The following is a 14,245-nucleotide window of genomic DNA, read 5'->3' as shown; positions in this document are numbered from 1 at the left end:
AGTCTCTGAGGTTTGTTAAGGATATAATTTTTTAAAATCCTTTTTTAATAAGGATATATATTATATCCCCCCAAGGACATAATTTAAAGTAATTAAAACAACTTTAAAACAGAAGTACTCACAAACTCTCTCCAAAGTTTCCAGGCTCTAAAAATCCAGTAAGATTTTCTTCTTTCCCTCTAAGGAGCTACAATAAAAGAAGAGATCCTAAGTCATCAGAGTAAATAACATTGTCCCCCCCAAAAAACATTTCCCATTACTACTTTGTTGCTTACAAACCTTTTTTTCATAAAGTTTTCTAATATAGGGCTTCCAAAAATGTTCCTTTATTCCTTTTGCTTCCAAAACCAAGCCATCATGTAAAGAACACAATTTCTCAATGACACAAGGTGGGTCTGAGAGAGGTTTAGAATCCTTACCATGAGACTCTTCAGAGAAGCCTAGGCGTATATAGAATATAAGGCAAAAGACATATTAATACTCATTAACAAAATTGCTAAAAAATAATAACAGTAATAAATAATAGGATAACCAGTATATATCAACATATACTAGAAATAATGCACATATGCCCAATTTATTAACTAGATATACCTTTAAAAATAGCAAAGAAAGGTAAAAGTGTATTATTGCTGCATAGATTTGTTATTCAATTATATATCCAGAAGCAGTTAAGGCAAAAACTTAAAGGCGAAAAAAAAAGTATATTGCCCTAAGACCCACGAAGCACGAACATAAACATAACTTTGCAAACTGTCACCTTCAAACAAACAAACAAAAAATCACCAATCTACAAATAACTACATTGTTCAAAGATTTCACACTCTCAATCCATTATGTTAGATGTGCTCTGCAGCTTCTTCTTGCCCTACACTCAAGAGCAAGAAAAAACAAAATCTCAGAAAATGCAAAATAGGAAAAGAGAAGGGATGCAACTATAGGAATAAAAAAGGTAGTATGGAAGGAAATGAGAGAAATGGCATAAAATAACATAAGGAATATTCAATTAACCAAAACAGCAGCACTTGAAGTAATAATGCCAATAATTTTACAAATCTACGTTGATGGCAAAACAACTTAAAATTCTAATTAGAACTCTCCACAAATTGACAGCCATCTAAATTCCTACCATGGTTATTGTCCAAATAGCAGCAGTACTGCATAAAAAGTTCTATAAATATTTCTTTTTTTTTTTTTTAAACATTTTATTAGGGGCTCATACAACTGTTATCCCAATCCATACACACATCAATTGTGTAAAGCGTATTTGTACATCATTTCTCAAAACATTCTCTCTCCATTTAAACCCCCGACATTAGGTCCTCATTTTTCCCCTCCCTCCCCGCTCCCCCCTCCCACATGAGCCCTTGATAGTTTATAAATGGGTATTTTGTCATATCTTGCCCTGTCCGACTTCTCCCTTCATCCACTTTTCGGTTGTCTGTCCCCCAGGGAGGAGGTCACACACAGTTCCATGTAATCGGTTCCCTCTTTCCTACCCATTCTCCCTTTACCCTCCCTGTTTTGCCACTCACACCACTGGTCCTATAGGGCTCATCCATCCTGGATTCCCTGTATTTTCAGCTCCCATCTGTACCAGTGTACCTCCTCTGGTCCATCCAGTCTTGCAAGATAGAATTCGAGTCATGGTAGTGGGAGCGGGGAGGAAACCTTTAGGAACTAGAGGAAGGTTGTATTTCTCATCATTGTTACATCGCACCCTGACTGGCTCATCTCCTCCCCGAGACCCCTCTGCAAGGGGATCTCCAGTGGCCTACTAATGGGCTTTGGATCTCCACTCCACCCTGCCCCCATCATTCACTATGGTAAGATTTTTTGTTCTGATAATGCCTTACACCTGATCCCTTCGACACCTCGTGGTTGCATAGGCTGGTGTGCTTTTTCCATGTGGGCTTTGTTGCTTCTGAGCTTGATGGCCGCTTGATTACCTTCAAGCCTTTAAGACCCCAGACGCTATACTTTTTGATAGCCGGGCACCATCAGCTTTCTTCACCACATTTGCTTATGCACCCATTTGTCTTCTATAAATATTTCTTAATAATTGCTTAATAAGTCATACTTTGGGCTCCTACTAGATCTCATTTATAAGACTTATATACTTTAAAGCCTTCTAAATGCATTTGCCAAAATAATTACCATTTCCATTCAACTATTCATTTTATTTTATAAACTCAACTATTCCTTTGTGTAGCAAAAATGTGAAACTATATCTCCTTCAATATGTCATTTTTGACTACTGTGGGTTAGGTTGGAGGCTTGTAATGTAGAAAAACACTTTAACTTTGCTTTTTGAGGTTTCCGAATGCCTTCTTCAAAACCACACTTACTACCATTGGGTTGATTCTGACTCACAGTGACCTTATATGGCAGAATAAAACAGCACCATTGGGTTTTTGAGGTTATAAATCTTCACAGGAGCAGAAAGTCTCACCTTTCTCCCATGGAGCAGCTGGTGGGTTCAAACTGGTGACCTTGCATAAGCAGCCCAAATTGCAACCCACTACAGTTTCAGGGCTCCTTACTGCATATACATTTCAGAAACTTCTAAAATTGTCATCAAGCATTTTAAACTTTGTGATATTTGTAAACTGCTTTGCCAAAAATATTTTCATAAAGCACTTGACACCTAGAGATACCATATGCATTTTTTCCCAAAGGTACAACTCCCTCAGCACCATGCCATTTCAAAGTGCACTATGCCCTATGTCAGATGTGTAGGGACGTTATTTATGTGAGTGCCTTCTTTGTAGGAAAAGGACAGTAAGTACCATGAATAATACGATGATGGAAGTTTTTACAAAATACTCATGTATATTCTCTGGGACTAGGAAACTTGTGCTATGATACACCCAAGAGTAAACATAATTTAGAGATATGAGTTGTCCACTAATTTGGACTACTAAGTTGTCCACTAATTGATTTTCACACTTACCTTTAAAGTTACTGTTCACAAGTTCCTTACGATTGGAACATTGAAGGGCATTTCCATAAACTAAATCCAAAGCACATAGCAGAAGGTGATAAGAATTGACCAAATCATCACTAATCATGGGGAAATTACCTACAGGATTAAAACACCTTTAGTTAAATTTGCATCAATGCTACAATACATAAAAATAATTTCTTCCTTTAGTTGTAACAATATATAACACTGTACAAAGTTGATTCCAAAGTGCTAGAGATATATTTCACTCAATGCAGACCTTCTGTAAGTTAAATGAGATAAGGGAGAGAAAATAAATTAAATCTAAGGGCACTTGTCTAAGCATATTTATCTGAATGAGACACAATTGAAAAAGTAATTGAACTACTCTGAGGTGATCTGTCTTGGAGCACCCAGTAATGCATGCCCTGCAACAAAAACAAAAACAAAAAGTATATGAGGGTAATGTAAAAGTATTGCTATGAATCTCAAAATATGAAACTGTTTAACATATCCTCCATCTATATCTATACACTTCTGAAGGTGGTATTTCCATCTCTCTACCCCATCCCCTAAAAGAATTCTGCACCATGTCAAAATGACAGTTTGGCTAACTTCAGGGGACTCACAATTGTGTACCTTTGTAAAATGTTCTCTCAGTTTGGGGAACCAAAAAAAGCCTAGAAAGGGAAGGTTTCCCAATGAAATTCTCATAAGATGAGCAGGTGCACTGCCATGAAAAAAAAAAAAATCTCTCAACATACCTTTCCTGCCTTTTTTCTGATCATGCAAGTTTCAATTTTTTAAAACTTCTTTACAATAAGCTCCTGTGATCATCCTGTGATCTCTGAACATTTTTATCAAAATCATCTCTGTGGATCCCCAGAGAACAGTTGCTACCACCTTCCTTTTGTTTTTGCCACCACCTTCTCAATGTACCTCTCTACCTTGAATTTAAATAGTCCAAAACATTTAAACATGTTTTGCTCAGAATAAACACTGCATGTATGAACTGGTACCCATGTAGCAATACTCTTTTACTTAAGCTCATACACAGACTAATGTGTATTTTCAGTCTATAACTCATAACAGCTTTGAGGGGGAAGGTTGTGTAAGAACAAATCAAACAATTTTCCATTAATGAGAAAGTTTAGATAGTATAAGAAACTCATTTTATCAAAAGGCATTATTTACATGTCTGTAATATTTAAACTGAACAATAATAGGACATAAAAATCTAATTAAAAAAGGCAAAGGACTTTTTTTGTGTGCCATTAGTAATTAAAAAGAACAAAAAACAATTTCTCTTGAGTTGATGCCCCCTCATCACCCATAACAGAACTGCTTCACAGTGTTTCCAAGGCTGTAATCTTCATAGAAGCAGATTCTCGCATCTTTCTCTTGCAAAGGGGCTGGTAGGTTCAAATGAAAGTTTAGCAGTATCATTAGTCATTACTGCTGACAATCAATGCTGACACACAGCCAAACTAAAGAAAAGAACACCACTATCCCATGAGGCTTCAGAGCTGCCAATCTTTATGGACTCACATGGCCTTATCTTTCTCCTGTGGGGTCTGGTGGGTTCAAATGGGTGGCCTTTTGGTTAACAGTCCAGTGCTTAACCCACTGTGCCACCTGGGTTCCTTCATTAGTCATTAGGGGAATAGGACACAATCAGACACTGGTATCTCCACCTTTTCAAAAGTCCCTTCATTTTCACAAGAGGCCTACATTAGTACCTATTTTCACTTATCAAACTAAATCCTCTTTGCTTTCATTGAGAGACCAAAAATGACGCTAACAATTAGCATCTGTTTTGCAGTAAGCCGTTGAAGAGGTGGTCTGCATTCCTGCAGCCGGAGAGGTGTCCTCAAGCCGCTCCCCTCCACTCGGGACCTCAGCATTAAGTTGCCCTCGCTTTCAGTTGTGTCTGTGATCACTGTGTTATTCGGTATGACTTGATAGCTTGTTTTTAGGCCTAGGAATGCTCAAAAGTGTTTCCCCATATACATTTATGGTAATTGCTTCACTTTACACCATTTCAGTTTACAAAGTTTCACAGCAATGTTCTTTTTTCTGATAGAAGGGGCCCCTGTGCCACATTACTCCCACTACAATGGCTGCTAAAAACAGAGAGGCAACAACCGCAAACGAGAATATCACAGGCGTCGCTAGGAATGTAGAGAAACTGGAACCCTCATTGAGTGCTGATGTTAACGAAAAATGGTTAAGTTGCAATGGAAAACACTTTGGCACTTCCTCAAAAAGTTATACATAAAATTACTACATGACCCATAAGTTTCATTCCTAGATCTACCCATAAAAGCTGGAAGCAGGAGCTCAAACAGATATTCTCCACCGCAGCTGTCTTTGTGATAAGCAAGAGCGAATTGGAAACATTACACACAATGTGAAATATGCCAGACACACAAGAACACGATTGGAAAATCCCATCTATATGAAATTTCCAGAACAGACAATCACATGGAGACAGAATGCTTAGGAGTTACCATGGGTTTGGAAAAGAAGAATCAGGAGTTACTTACTGCTTACAGAGTACAAAGTATCTCTTTGGGGCAATGAAAATGTTTAGAAGGGCAATAGTGTTGACACTTGAATGACACTGTAAATGTGACTTTATGTCTCTCTGGATTGAGTATTTTAAAATGTTAAAATGGAAAGTTTTAGGTTGAGTATATTTAGGATGTTACATTCAACCTATTTTTTTATTTAAGGGAATCTGGGTTTAAAACCCTTGAAAAAATTTTCAGTAAAAATTTTTTCTAATTAGATAGTGCCCGGCTATCAGAAAAATAGTGTCTGGGTTCATAAAGGCGTGTTTCCAAACAAGCAGCCATCTAAGTGAGATGTCAACTAAATCCACATGGAAGAAGCTCATCAACATCAGTGACAGGGATGGTAAATCACATCATCTGAAGCCTAAGGAGGGAATAGTATCAGAGCCTAAATTGTGAGAATGTGGTTTGCAGAAGGCTATGGATGACATTGAGGGCCTAAGATAAATCTGTGGCATCTACATAGGAAATAAGCCTCTGGTGGTTTCCTTCTATCCATAATAGATGAATGAGAAGAAAACTGGTCACCAAACAGAGTGCATTGAAGAGATAACTACGTACAGAAGATCAAAATGATAAACCTGACTTGACCAGCTAAAACCTTGTCAGTTGAGCTCCCCACCCCCCCACCCTCATGCATGGGTTAGCTCTGATCTGGTTTTCTGTAATTTTGGGGGGTTGTGTTTGTTCATATCAGGGTTTATTATTTTTTTTTAATCAGGGTTTATTTAAGATGTGTTTTCTCATTGGGGGTAACCCTCCTGAATTTTTGTAAGGTGTCTGTCTGTTTTTCAGTACATGAAAATCAGGATTGATGAACCTATCAGGATCAAGTAGAATAAGGGTTTCTGTGGGAACTGTGTGTGTGTGTGTGGGGGGCCCCTAAAAGGGAGCAGATGTCAAGGAGTTCAAGAAGGAAAAGAATGTTTTGAAACTGATGTGGTAGCAATTGCGAAATACTGCTTGATGTGATTGAGCTATGGAATGGTATCTATATCAAACCCCAACAAGATGGATAAAAAAATTTTTTTTCTAGATATATATCATGAGTTGCTGAAAGTAATGTCTAACCATTGAAATAATCGAATATATGAATAAATATTACTATATTCTTACCTTTTGCATATATAAAAAGCACCCAGCAAAACTGGAAAACTTCAGTCACAGTACAAGGCTGTCGCCTGTGAAGAAGAAAAGCAAGCATGAACAATAGAAAAACTTACTAAAAATACATTCCAAATGACTATCAATGAAATAATATACACAGAGTTAGAGGGAATAATATCAGATTTAGTTTCACACGGAAAATACCTAAGAAGTTCTGCCCAAAAATTATTAGGAAATAGCTGGGAGTTAGAGAAAAACCTCATTTTGGAAGTAAACTCTAAGAAATTTTAAAAGCTTTTCAAACTCAAAACAGGGAAGGTGGAGTTAAATGTTTTAATAGTCCTTCTGATGACATCCTATTGTATTTTGCTTAATTGTATTTTAAGAATATGTGTGTATCAGAGAAGCCAGGACAGATGAACCCCTCAGGACCAGTGGTGAAAGTGGCAATATCGGGAGGGGGCAGGGAAGATGGGATAGAAAGACAGAACTGATCACAAGGATCTCCATATAACCCCGTCCCTGGGGGGCGGACAACAGAAAAGTGGGTGAAAGGACACATTGGAAAGTGTAAGACATGACAAAACAAGAATAATTTATAAATTACCAAGGGTTCGTGAGGGAGGGAGGGTGAGGAGGGAAGGGTAAAAATGAGGAGCTGATACCAAGGGTTCAAGTAGAAAGAAAATGTTTTGAGAATGATGATGTACAAATGTACAAATGTGCTTGACACAATAGATGGATGTATGGATTGTGATAAGAGTTGTACGAGCCCCCAATAAAATGATATAAGAAAAAGAATAAGTGTATATCTGTATTTATTTTGAAAAAATTTGTAACAAAGGTATATAATTTGTATAATTGCTCTTATCTATCAATAAAAAAGGAGAAAACTCTGAGCCAGAGTAAACTGATAAACGTTGCAGACTTTTCCAGAAAGCACAAATTCATAGTAGTTTTCTTTTTTTTTTAATAGTAGTTTCTTCTCTCCTCCCCTCAGTTTCTCTATTCTTGACTGGTTGTAAACACCAAATTAAGAAGGTATTTGATTATCAAAGAGAAGTATTATTCAATTTTACGTATACTCAATAATAAAAAAAACAGTGGCTAAACTTTACACCTACGAGAGGTATATTGGTGAAAATTCCCAAGGTCTGAGTTTTGCAATCTGCATTTGTAATAGTTTAAATAAATGGGAAAGTCTGAGAAAACAAAGAGCCCATATAATTTTCTATTTAAAAGAACTTTTCCAACACCTCGTCGCTCTCAAAAATTTATTATCAAGAGAAAAATTCAAATGATGGAAAAAATATCTCAGACCTTGCACATCTATCTTTGGTTAAAAGAATTATTTATTAAATCACATGTCTTTAAGATTAACAAATAAAAAGGACAGAGAATGACCAAAATTGTAGCACAATTGCACATTCTCAACTAATATAAATAAAGTGCTTACCTCTGTTTTCTTCCCCTTTGTTGCCGGGGATGATCCTCTTGAGGATATTTAAAAATATCCTGAAAAATGGGCTCATATTTCTTAAAAATGACAGCAGAGACAGTAAAGTCTCTTTCTAGTCTCTGCGTGCGCTCTCGGAAGTGTGACGGGAGGGCCGCCATGTCTTCCCACTTCTTCATCTTGTTAAAAAACTCGATCAAGCTGATATTTAAGATTTTAAAATGAGATATTTTTATAGTGAACATGAAGAAAAATGAATACATATGTAAAAATATGTAAAGGTAAAACAAAATTACTTTGTAATATTCTTAGGTAGTGATAGATTTAAAATCATAACTCATTCATCAGGCTAGCTTAATCTCTTACAGATTACAGATTGGAGTAAGTACCATTTCCTGACCACTTCCCCAAAGATAACCATTATTCAAAAGTTACAAACATTCTCATTCATGTTTTTATATTATATATAGATACACACACATGAGATAATGAGCAGGGTTTAAAAAATATATAAAACATTTTTCCATTCACTATTTCAAAAGTTTATTAACTTCAAAAGTAGATACATATAACTGTCATTCATTCATTTTAACTACTCAAAGCATTCTTTCATATGAACACAGCTCTTTGTATCCCTCCACAGTCAATGGAGATTTAAGTTGTTTCTAATACCCTTGTACATGCATGGAAGAGCTTCTTTAGGGGCTCTTATAAGACATGGAATTGCTGGATCAGAATAATCACATTCAATTTTATTAGACTGTCAAATGCCCTGCCAAAGCAGCTGCGGCAGTTTGTACACTCCCCTATGGACACCAACACTGTCATCCACTCCTGTTTCCTTATACACTGACAAAACTAAATGCTATCTTTTAACTTTTACTTCTTTGACTACTAGTAAGATTGAGCTCTTTGTCCTATATTCATTAACTATGTGAGTTTCAGCCTTTGAAAAGTCACATTCTTTTATCTACTTTTTAGGGGAGTTTTGTCTATTGTTTATTAGTAATTCTTTATATAATGTGGGATATTAATCCTTCATCAGTTAATATGCATTGTAAATCTCTTGTCCCACTCTGCTCTTTTAAATCCAGTTAGTCCATATGGCAGAAAAGTAAATAATTTGAACCAATATATAAAAAATCAGAAAAAATTGGGGTTTATGAAATAGAAACCCGGGAATATATATTTGCATAAAAGTTTCAAGTTTGTTACTGCAGTTTATTATAAGCCCATATTTTGACCTTTGCTTTTTAAATTCTTCATCTGAAACAATAGGATTACTCTGAATTCATTTTTATTTGTAAATGATGCTTTTGCACCTTACATAAATCCACTTCTGTAGCTTTAGAATCTGGGTTCAACTCTTGTTCTTAGACCCAAATATAATTGGATGGAGTTCATAGTTAATAAACAGACTGTAATTAAGCAATGCATTTCATATTATTTTAATATTAAGTAATATTTTAAAATCACCCTTCCAAATGCTACACATCCTTTTCTATCAGTTTTAATGGGCCAGAGAAGAATAATGGCCTAGAAAATACAAATAATAAAGAAAATAAAGCAATTATATGACAGAAAAAATAATTCATGCCTCATTTAAAAATAATATTTGGCCCTCTCCATAATTGATTACAAAAAACAAAAAGGAGCCTGGCAGTACAGTGGGTTACTCATGGGGCTCTAACCACATGATCAGCAAGCAGTCTGAAACTACTGGCAGCTCTACGGGAGAAAGATGAAGGTTTCTACTCCCTTAGAGATGTACAGTCTTAGAAACCCACAGGGGCAGTTCCGCCCTGTTCTATCGGGTTGCTATGAGTCAAAATTGACTCAATAACAGTGAGTTTTGAGTGAGATATAAATCATTATAATGGCATTACATATCCCCCAAAAGTAAATCAATAAATATTTCTACTTTCCTATATGTTGAGATGTAAAGCCTATAAATATAGTTCTAAATATAATACCATACATACAATCAACATTGTAACTGCATTTACCAATCAATGTCTTTACTTAGAAATCTCCCATTACTACAATTGTGAGTCACAACTTTCATAGTAAACGCTCCAATAAAAGTTCTCCTAATACTTAAACATTTAAATATTTTCACCAAAAATGTAAAATCTACTGGATACTAACAGATGTGGGAAAGAAAATCCACAACCTAACTTCTAGATTCAGCACCCCACAGATACAAGTACTTGGAAAACAATGAAGAGAGATGTTTTACTTATCACTAGAATTTATGAGCTTTATGATTAGTCTCAGTCTACTCAAATTCTATCATAATTACCTTTGCTCTGAACAGCGCAAAATTCTTGTTAAAGATACATAGTTTCCTTCAACTGTTCCTTTGCTCACAGTTGGAACACATTTTCTACAAGCCACATATAAGGCACATGCTAGCCAATGAAGATCATTTCCCTGTAAAAGAAAAAGTGAATTTAGTTCATAGATCCCAATACAAAGACATTCTTATGTTTAAATCACATTCATATATCTGTGGTTAGATATTTGTGCATGATGGCTTATTCTATATGCTATTTTCATAAAGTGATACTGACATTCTTCCACGAAGAAATAGTCTGTTCCTCATCTTGAACCTTGGCAGACTTTTTAAATTGCTTCAACCAACAGCACCAAGTGGAAGTGATGTCAGGTAGCTTCCAAGATCATAAAAGGCAATAATAGATTCTACTTGGCTCAAATATTTTCTGGACATGTTGCTCAGGAAATCTGACCAATACTTAAAAAGTAGGGCTTCCCTGACTGACACCATGCTAGCCGGAAGAGGCCACTCACATAAAGAGAGACGCCCAAAGGAGCTCCAGCTGGGCCAGCCCTTAACTATTCACATCTCCCAAGGAAGGCCCAGACTTGGTATAGACATGACTTCCCCTCTATGCCCTGTTTGAACTCCTGACCCACACAATCTGTGAGCATAATAAATTGTTCAATGCCACTACGTTTTATGGCAATTTGTAAAAGAGCCACAATAACGGTAACTGTATTACTGTGCATAATTTTTCATCTTGTTCAACATCCATAAAGTGAAAAAAAGAAATAAACACTTAAACTTTAATGTATATCCAATCACTAATTTCATGCATGATTAAATACATGAAAATTATTTCTTTAACCACACAGATAACATGCAAAGAGAATATCATTTTTAGGGCGCCATTTCTAAGAGATCATCTCCGTTCTTTTTACAAAGTAACACACTTTCCCAGCAGGCCTTTGGTTACACTGTATCCACAGCTGGTCTAAATGAAAATCAGGGAAACTGGAAATCCTGTATTTCCACATGTACACACAGACTTACTTAAGAACTTAGTATGGCATAGATTTTCTATTTGAAAAACACATATGTACAACATTTGTGTATTAAACACTTCTCTGGGAAATAGCTTCATAGTATTTCTGATTATCAGATTGCAAAGTAAGTTACATTTATACTAATTATATAGTGCGTTTCCCTACTATACCTACATTTCTTACTAAATGAGAATGAAGTAAGTCACAGTTACCCTGTGTTTCAACGAAAGGTTAGAAGTAGATTGTCTATAATGATCTTTGGTGGTCCTAAGAAATTCACAACTATTTAATTCCCCCAAAGAGGTAGAGCAAGGAACTAGAAGTACACATAAAACCTTGCTGTACTTGAAGTGGACTGGAGAGCTCTATTGAAAGAAATCTATACCCAGCAAGTGGGAACTAACAGTGGCATTAAAAATCGAGTAGTGCAAATACAAATAACACGTTGTTACTCAGCAGGGTGACATGGAGGCAGAAAGACCACATTATCCGTAGTACTATCTCAGGGAGCAGTCTGGGTGGCTCAGTGGTTGTGCATTGGGCTGCTATCAGCAAGGTCAACAGTTTGAAACCACCAGCCGATCCGAGGGAGAAAAGCCGGGCTTTCTCCTCCCATTAACAGTTCCAGTCTCCGAAACTCACAGGGGCAGCTCTACCCTGTCCTGTCGGCTGGCTCTGAGTCGGCACCCACTGGAGGGCACTGTGTTTGGTTTGTTTTTTTAATGCCTCCAGAGGCCTCTGCATCCTGAGCCTTCCGGCCACACTCCACACGCTCGCTGTTTATGAAACGAGTTAAGAAGCACAAAAACGACTGAACTATTTAATTGCACGATACGTGAATGCTATGCCAGCAAAACTGCTGAATGAAAGAAAGACGACAAGGAAAACAAACAAACGCTGCACACACAGGCAGCCGAGAAACCGGCGGACTCGGACTTCCGACTCGCTTCCCATTGGCCCGTGAAGGGGAGGTGCCAGCGGAGTTGACGGTCACTGGCTAGAACGGCCACCCTCCCTCGCAACTCCGTACGGAGGGCCACACCGTGGCAGGGTCGCGGGCACTTCGGGAGTCCCCCGATCCTGACTTCCCGGGGACGAAGGGGGCCGAGTGCCAATCTCCTGGCACACCGCTTCACCCGGGCTCGGCGCAGCCTCCTCTTACTGCTCCCCTCGGCCCGGCCCCGTGCCCTGCCGCCGTCCCGGCCACACCTGTGCACCTGGACTTGGCGCCCGAAGGGCCACGCAGCCCCATTCCTGAAGTGGACACGGCCACGGCCTCGGCCTCGCGGCGTTACTTGGGGGCCAGAGGTGCTTTCCGCACGGAAGCCCAGAGCTAGGAGTGGGAGCGGTTCACCCTCGGAGCCGCTAGGGTCGCTCTAGGCGCCGGGCTTCCCGGACCTTCCGCGGGCCGAGCCTGGGAGGGAAGGGCCCACTCCCGCGGGGGTCGGGCCAGGCCGGGCAGCCCCTGCGCCCCCGGCCGACTCACCTCCAGCGTGTAGCTCTCGCTCATGCGGCGGTAGCTCTCCCAGGCCTCCACCCGCGCGGCCTCGTCCATGTTGAGGCGGCTGCACAGCTCCTCGAACCGCTGCAGGGTCTGAGCGGCCGGCGATGGAGCCGACTGCGCCGAGTCCTGCGCCTCGATCTCGCCCTCTTCCTCCTCCTGCTGCGAGCCCGCAGGCGGCGGCAGGGGCGGCGGAGACTGGTCGCTTCCCGACGGCATAACGCACCCCTGGGCGGCGAGTCCTCAGAGGAGCCCTAGGCCAGGGCCCAGAGTCATTCAAACCTCTAGGCGCCGGTCGGTCGGCCGCCCTCACTGGACTGCGCCGCCTCCAACGGCGCTGGCCCAGGAGTAGGCACCCGTAGCCCTGAGCGGGGTCTGCTGGGAAATGTAGTCCATACGGGGGCCCACGGAGGCCAAAAATCCTCTTAAAAGTCAGTATTTACGTCTCCTAGCTTCCTCGTGTGATGGTTCAATATGGCTGGACTCAAGAGAAAACATCCAAGAAATATTGACTGATACATGAAAGTTTAATATATAAATTGTCCCCAGGAATTATTACTTCCTCCTTGCCTGGGTTACCTTATCTTAAAAATAAGGACAATAGCAAGTGGCCTATTTGTCTAAATTAAAATTTCAGTTCTATTGTAAATTTCAAGGTTTTTTTCAGCTGTAGGTTTTTTGTAAACTTTTGTTGTTGGTGGTGGTGGTGCCATCCAGTCGGGTCGGACTAATAGTAACCCTATGCCCAACAGAAGGAAACACAGCCTGGTCCTGTATGATCCTCACAATTGTTCCTATGTCTGAGCCCAACTCGTTGAATTTCACCCCTTCACTTTACCAAACATGATGTCCTTCTCCAGGGACTGGTCTCTCCTGACAACACGTCCAAAGTATGTGAGACAAAGTGTCCTTTTAGCAGTCCATGGTAATTCGAATTTTTTTTCTTAATGAACTAATTTATTCTTCCAGTGAGCAAATATCACTGTAAATAACACATTTGTACTATCATTACCCACCCAGTTGGTGAAACTTAATTCCTTTTAAAATATTTTTTACTTGCTCTTTTCACATATAGTAGATTTGAGTTACTTTATTTCCAATCCTCTTTAAATTTATATGCAGGAGTAGTGTACAATATTATCTTGTTTAAGAAATTGTGTCAAACCAAAAACTCACTGCCATCAAGTCAATGCTGACTCAGCAATCTAAGACTGTAACTCTTTACAGGATTAAAAGCCTCATTTTTCCCCCCTGAGGAGCCCCTTGGTATTTTCAAACTGCTGACCTTGCAGTTAGCAGCTAGCAGCCCATTGTGTGACAACTACACCCTTAGG

The 14,245-nt window shown here is 39.0% G+C and overlaps 1 protein-coding gene across 1 annotated transcript in view; it reads right to left on the bottom strand.

Moving 5' to 3' along the window:
* The window catches only part of RBL2 (RB transcriptional corepressor like 2), a 75,216-nt gene extending 62,053 nt beyond the window's left edge, over window positions 1-13,163 (bottom strand). Inside the window, exons 1-7 of the mRNA XM_004704670.2 lie at window positions 12,897-13,163; window positions 10,386-10,516; window positions 8,084-8,284; window positions 6,637-6,701; window positions 2,954-3,082; window positions 280-440; window positions 123-187 (exon numbers count right to left, since the gene is read on the bottom strand). Of these exons, the coding sequence (XP_004704727.1) occupies window positions 123-187; window positions 280-440; window positions 2,954-3,082; window positions 6,637-6,701; window positions 8,084-8,284; window positions 10,386-10,516; window positions 12,897-13,130 (986 nt within the window). The 5' untranslated portion in view covers window positions 13,131-13,163. The remainder of the gene's footprint in view (window positions 1-122; window positions 188-279; window positions 441-2,953; window positions 3,083-6,636; window positions 6,702-8,083; window positions 8,285-10,385; window positions 10,517-12,896) is intronic.
* Between the last annotated feature and the right edge of the window lie 1,082 nt (window positions 13,164-14,245).

The sequence above is a fragment of the Echinops telfairi genome, unplaced genomic scaffold (assembly GCF_000313985.2).
Source record: "Echinops telfairi isolate 266 unplaced genomic scaffold, ASM31398v2 ScPeMD7_2291;HRSCAF=2852, whole genome shotgun sequence".
NCBI classification, from domain to species: Eukaryota; Metazoa; Chordata; class Mammalia; order Afrosoricida; family Tenrecidae; genus Echinops; species Echinops telfairi.
The sequence above is the reverse complement of the archived record's forward strand: the minus strand, read 5'-3'. Positions and strand labels throughout refer to the sequence as shown.